Source organism: Amphiura filiformis, chromosome 3 (genome assembly GCF_039555335.1).
Source record: "Amphiura filiformis chromosome 3, Afil_fr2py, whole genome shotgun sequence".
Taxonomy (NCBI): domain Eukaryota; kingdom Metazoa; phylum Echinodermata; class Ophiuroidea; order Amphilepidida; family Amphiuridae; genus Amphiura; species Amphiura filiformis.
The window spans coordinates 84733287-84740488 of NC_092630.1; the positions used below are offsets into that span (position 1 = coordinate 84733287).

Sequence of the window (7202 nt, forward strand, 5' to 3'; positions counted from 1 at the left end):
TTTATGAAATTTTCATCTTTCTCCGGAGTGAGCGTCAGTGAAAAAGAAAAAAAAACACCCACACACAATACAGGGCAGGGATAAGGTGGATCACGGTTGCCACCGATCTGTTTCCACTGTTTCCCCACATCACCCGCTAACTACGCTGATAATGGACTTATTCATGGTATTGCGAAAAGTGGAAAAACGACGTTGCTCTGGTATTGTGCACTGGTGAATATTTGTGTGTATATCAAATAGCGTTAACTATAATAGCCTAGGGAATACCAGGAACCTGGCGCGGCGTCATATTCTAACAGCACTATGACATGCTCCTGAGTCCTGATGTCAGAAGCTAAAATACATCAGTGGTTTTATGCTGAACCATGGTATTTTTTCTAATTTTTTTTTTTTTTAAAATAAAAATAATACGCGATTTACAGCTTAATATGTGCCGCCCCGACCGACCTACCCTATTTTTTTTTTTGTTACGCCAATCAAACAATTGCCGCTCCCTCAATCCCACAATGCCCCCAAAGTCCCATTTTTTTACCCAAAAAGTCCCATGCGAGCGTAGCAACCGAAAAAATAGGGTTTTTAATGCCTTTTTGGTCAAAAAAGGTCCAAATTTTTTTTTAAAAATTCCACTTTTTCAAAATCAGCCCCCAGTCCAAAAAGGTCCAAATTTTGAAAAAAAATCCACTTTTTCAAAATCAGCCCCCAAATAAATCCTTGTTACGGGCCTGATTTGGGGCTAAAATCCCCCGGGGGAGGGGTCTTCGAATTTTTTTTTTTACGGCTGAGATGTGCCATGCAGACTTTGAATGCTGACTTTTTCTATAGGCCTATACCTACCTTTTGTTGTTTTTGCCACCCATATTCTCTGAATAAACACACAAAAGCACCCTAAATTTGCCATAGGCTGTTTTTGGTGGCAATTTTGACCAAATCAACCGAAAACCCACTGCATCGATATGCCTATACCGAAATCGCTGAAAAGGTAGGGGGGCCTACCCCAAAATGGTGGCACATCCCCGTACCTCCAACCTGGAAGAACTCCCGTCCCCGAAGCCCTAAAATGAAATTGAACATTTTTCGCGCAAAAACATGCTTTACGCCCTCCCCCCTCCCTTAAATTTTAATGCTTCCGCCACCGCACACCGACATCGCCCGGTTAATATGAATTACATTATACAACCAGAGACACTGAAATGAATACACGGGATCGATACACGTAAATGTGCTATGCACGATTGATATTCAGACAATAAATCTTTGGATACCGGGTGGAAAATGATGAATATCTCCCGTAAATGATTTCGTATAAAGAAACCAGATGTGGTTCCTTGCACTTGAATATATATTTTGAACAGATATGATAGTCGTTAGTTTGCGCTTTGAGAGAGTAGCTTGCGTCTTGAGCTGAAAAAGTGACCAAAATTCAAGATTTTAAATAGCGCAGCGTAGACCCTCGTGGGGGTAGTCTCGGGCCAGACTGTATGTGGCTATCACGAACATACAGGATCGACGAGTGTCAGACCGACTGACATAAACTGGCTGTGTAGGAGACTATCGTAGAGGCAGTCTATAAGCAGATGACAATGGCGAATGTATGCTCGCTGACCGTACAGAGGTCAGTCACAGGCTAATGTCATTAGCCTTAGTCGGATGTCCTTCAGCCCACTATGCATTTAACAACTATTAAACAGGTGGGAACACAATGGCCATGCGTGGCTGTGGATTCAACCTACCATGGCATTTTCTGCCATGAAGATATCGGGGCGATGACACTCTGCACCGTGCCACTGCACAAAATTCATAGACTTTTATTATTAAACTATGCATTCAAAATCATTTTCTTGACAAATTTGTTCAACATGGAATTTCAACAACTAATATATTAGGATTGAGCTATGCTGTGTTGTGCCGGAGGAGTGTTGTCCAAAATATTTCACATTTTAATAAACTGTCTTGGTGGCGTAGTACACGTCTGAAATTTTATGACGTCACTGGCTGGGATTCCCCGTTGTTCTAAACAAAAACATGTGGGTATTCCCCAGGCCAGTTGACGCAATACGTACGTACGGCAAAAATACAAGCCTGGAACCAGGTCTCATATATTTTAATGTCTTCCTTCCGCTGAAGTGTTACACGTAGAGCTGTCTACTGTAGATAGTACTCGATATACTCAGTGTAAGCTTCTGTATTATAGGTGAAATTTTGAGGTAAGTTGATTCATTTTCATTTTAAATCATTGCGTTATTATTAATCTACTGACATGACAGTACAAGAGACTGTTGAAATGTATCTACAAATACTATTTTGTGTTAGGCATTTATGTATATAGTATAGTAGTAGGCCTATTATTTAAAATCTAGCTATGATAGTAGGTACAGCGTTCTAAATCCAGTGTAGGCCTATATTTAAACAACCATTGCATGCGCTACCATTTGATACCGTGTTCACTTCATTGTACTGGAGGCCCTATATCATTATGGCCGAATGTTCTACTCCATTATAAGAGAAGCATTTGCAATCTGTAACAATCACCAGTTTATTGCACAGTTATTGTTTGTTTACCCAGGTTGGTCCGTGAGGAACACATGCTAATCCATGGAAAACCATGGACCGTTCCAAGCTCATACAAATGCACAAGCCTGGATAGCGTGTAGGCTAATATATGCATGCTGGCCTAGATAGCTTTGATAAACAAAGCAAGAAATGGAAGAAAATAGCTAGGAAAAAGAGAAAAGAGAGAAGGCCACTCCCAAACACAATTGTACAATTTTACTCTTAGCCCTTACTTCGTGAGAAAGGAAACTGGAATTCCAATCTCAGGCCCCGATGCAAAGGCTGAATACTGCATTCTCGACTGCATTTAAGTAGGATTATAATGCTAGTTCGATTCCTTTGTTCGAAGTCATAGATTTATCTTACATTCACAGTCAACCCCCGAGTTTTGAGCTTCTGGGAAATACGAATTGCTTATGTTGCCCTCAATGCATGGAAATGAGTTGTGATGTATTTATACATGCGTGTGATTACATTGTAATTTTATCTTGTTTCATCAGTTAGCCCACCTTTGAACCCAAACATATTATTAACGCGCAGATTGCATGACTATAGGTGAGGGTTGAGAACCAGAAAGCCGTAACTCACAAAGGAATCCTTGGGTTGAGGGAATCCTTTGTGGGTTGAGGGAATCCTTTGTGGGTTGATGGAATCCTTTGTGGGTTGATGGAATCTTTTGTGGGTTGATGGAATCCTTTGTGGGTTGAGGCTTTCTAGCCCGGCGCAATGACCCCCTTTTTGTATTAACTTACACCTAATGACCCCTTTTAGAAATTGACAGAAAATCTGTAAATGTTTCCGGAGCCATTCCATGTCAACTCCAGGGATGTGCACCGCAGCACCTCTTCAATTTTTTTCTTTTTCTGTGTGATGGTAGATATTGATGAAAAAGTAACATCCTGAAAATTTGAGCTTCATACTCCATTTCGTTTTCCCGTGGCATCAATTTGAAATTTAGGGGGTTAGCGTAAAAATGTGTCGCAACGCGAAAGACGATGTTTGGAGGTCCATAAATGTATAAAAGGAACCCCCAACAACTTTGAAAAGTATGTATCCTGGGGTACTTTTTTGTGTAGAATTCAAATCTGGCATCAGAAAACTTGTGACTCCTTTACTTTAAAAGATATAGGGCCCTCAAAATGCAACTTCGTCCATCCAGGACCAACTTCGGGGGGGTCAGAACTCCAAAAGTAAAAATAATTTTTGGTCCATTTTTTTGCCAGTCAGAGCCCTTTGGTAGGACAATACTCTTATTCCATATTGAGCCTATTAGAATAATTTTAGCTGAGTTATTACCCATGCAAAACTCCAATTGTACATTTTTTGTACATTTTGACCCCCCTGAAAACCAATGTCAGACAATTTGCCCCACCATCAACTTCATGTATGTTGAAAATATGTTCTTGGGCAACATTTCTGAGAGATATTGGCTTTGGGACTCGATGACTTTGCTTTTAAAAACATCAGTTAGGTTTGCCTACTCACATATATGTCATTTCAACCATTTGTCAATCGTATATTTGCTTGTTTTCTTTGTTACTTAATTGTTTAATTCTGCTCCATTGATGAACTTTTCCATGGTTCTATCCCAAATATTTTCTTTTTTCCCAGACAATGGCTAGTGCCTACAATCCGCATACTTCTCATCGTGGTGATGGGTTGTACGGAGGAGATAATGAAATTGATGCAGATTTAGCCATTGCGCTCGAAAGATCACGTATTTCGTATAGTGAGGAACAACACTGGGAAGAAATCAAAGAACATGTGTTGGATGAATCTGCCAGAGGTAAATATCTTATTTGTTAGACAATACACTATCCCCCTTCTCCCCTGGCTACCCCACAGCGCAAGGCCTGTTAAGACATTTAATTCAACTTTGTAGTTGATGACACATGGCCTGACGTAGGATTTTAGGACTTTTCATTCAACTTTGTAGTTGATGATGACACATACATGGCCTGGTAAAATGATTTAGATTTTAGTTGTCATTCGATGCTGCAGTTGCAGATGATGACACAGACCTGTTACGATGATGTTAGATTTTAGGACATTTTTTTCAACATGTTCAACGTTATAGTTAATTTTAGTTTATCTATAGACTCGGATTTTAGTTTATCAAAAGAAAATGCATTACTTTTAAAACGTAAATACAGCATATCACCCTGACTTTACTAGTTTTATACCTTCTAAAGATTATCCTATATGCACATTAGAGCACATTAGCCTGGTCGAAGCACAAGAAATGCTTTTCACGAAACATGTTGTTTCTTTTGTTCACACAGAGGACTCCAATAAACGTCGATTCGTTGTTATAGGCGAAACTGGTTCAGGGAAGAGCGAAACCTCCAACAGCATTCTACACCAACGTGGCCTGTTTAAAACATCAATGAGTGCTACGTCCGTCACTAAAACTTGTATGATAGAAAAGGCAGAAGTGAAGGACAGGGTCATCTCCATTGTCGACACACCAGGATTTTTTGATGCAGATATGGACCAAGAGAGTCTACAACTGGAAATCACAAAGTGCACCGTAATGACTGCCCCTGGTCCACACGCCTTCTTTCTTGTCATTCGTATTGGACGAATGTCTAAACAGGTCCAAGAAACGGTCCGACTCTTTCGCGAAATTTTCGGTGAAAAGTGTACGGAGTACTTGGTGGTAGTATTCACCGGGAGAAAATCGCTATCGGAGGTCAGAGACGGTCTCACAATCGAAGAGTATGTTGATACCGTTGAGAAAGATGTTGCTGATATATTGAGGGATTGTAACAATCGCTATGTAGTGTTTGAAAATACGGTTGATCCGGACTCGAAAGAAAACGAAGAACAAGTGGATGACTTACTTGCAGTCGTCGATGATATGGTGAGGAACAACGGTGGCAGACATTACACAAACGATATGTTAGAAGAAGCAGGAAGAAAGGTGAATGAGAGAGAACAAGACTGAGCTTCGTCGGGAATTCGAAGAAGAAAAGCTACGCACGATGCAGGCTATGAGAGACGAGTATGAAGAACAGCTCAGAGAAATAGAGCGAGAAGCTAACCAAGCTATGTATGATCTGGTGACGGAAATGCGTGATAATCACTTGCAAGAAACAGAACAGAAATTCAAGAAGAAAGATCCGCGACATGAAGCACGAAAAGATAAACGGCTTTGGGAAAGGTTTGTGGACGCAGTGCCAACAATGCTCAAACTTGGCTACACGGTCTTTCAAATAGTTCGTTCTGTTCAAACGGGTTCTTTCGCGAATTTGCCAGCGCACATTAACAATCTGATGAATTTACTACCAAAGAACAAAATGACCGGTCGCAAAAAGTGAAGACAATAATTAGTTTGTTTCTTTGATGTATATAAGACTTTAATTTTTTCAATGTGGCATTAAGAAATTTAAAAAAAAGACAGCTATACGAAATTATCATAATGATTATTTGTGACACTGTTTATTTTATTTTGAAAAATGATTGTTATTTCAGGTAATGTACAAAAAGCTTGGATAGACATGGTTATATTCAATTCTGAAATCAAAACATGTATCAAAACATGTTATAAAACTTACAATAGATGCATGGTCACGTTACAAAAATTCGAAAAAAGACAATATCCTGATGAAAAGATCTCCAATCTAATTGCTTTTACTTTATTGAATCAAGTGCACGATCATTTCGATGTGAAATAAAAGTAGATCAATTGAATTAGACCGCTATGAAATGACATGTTTGACGAGCTCCAATTCAAACATGTCAAATTACGGGAAATTAAGAAATTACCAGTCTGGACCGCAACGAATAAACAAGGGGGGCTACCGGGGTGGTGGCTAGCGGGCGAATTGTTCACATCACACGATTAGGCATAGCCTATGTGGTAGAAAACGTACGAAATGATTAGTTTGAAGAAACAATTTATAAAAGCACTGACGCTGCAAACATGGCAAAGATGAGGTGATTTTTACCTGCAAACACGCATTTTTGAAGGCATTTCCTCGTTTTTTGTCAATCATCAAGGGCTCAAAGCTCTGCGCTAAAGTTGACTATTAATCGCAATGCTTTTTGAACAGTTAGAGTGTCGAAAACGATGCGAAGAAAATGAGTTATGTGCGTTTTTACAAAAGTGTTGTTGTTTCAGCCCTCTTTGCAACATATAACTCAAGAACCACAGAACCTACAAAAGTATATCTGTGATATTTGAATTCTTCTACACACTCGCTATGAAGTGATCAATGCTATTTTTGCCAAAGCTCACTACCATTCGCAATATGTTGTGTGAACTGCCAAAGCTCAACAGTATAAAATAGTTACTAACACCTTGATATCCCAGAATACAGGGTGTCCCAGAAAAAATTACCGGGCGAATGAATTTGGACGCAAGTCGAGAAATATACATCAGAATCCAAAAATCTAAAAATCAACGTATAGCCCATCTTATTCCGCATCTTATACGCTAATTTTATTAGAATCGGTTGACTGATTACGAAGAAATGAGTGATTACATAAAGCATGCGTCAATTCACTTCCTTCCAAGTTTGTAAGAAAGATCATATATATATTTATACCCAGTATAAAGAAGAAATAAACAAACAAAATCATTCAACACGATGCGCACTAGTGGTTAACTGTAAATGGGCTTCATATTTTGTTCGGTGAAATCATTTTCG

At 39.4% G+C, this 7202-nt stretch overlaps 1 protein-coding gene across 1 annotated transcript; it reads left to right on the forward strand.

The window, feature by feature from the left end:
- The first annotated feature begins 1953 nt into the window (after positions 1 to 1953).
- Positions 1954 to 6034, forward strand: LOC140149287 (GTPase IMAP family member 7-like). Its single transcript, XM_072171551.1, has 3 exons — positions 1954 to 2204; positions 4162 to 4336; positions 4833 to 6034. The coding sequence occupies exons 2-3, from the start codon at positions 4165 to 4167 to the stop codon at positions 5495 to 5497; spliced, it is 837 nt and encodes a 278-aa protein (XP_072027652.1). The 5' UTR covers positions 1954 to 2204; positions 4162 to 4164; the 3' UTR covers positions 5498 to 6034.
- Positions 6035 to 7202: the final 1168 nt, after the last annotated feature.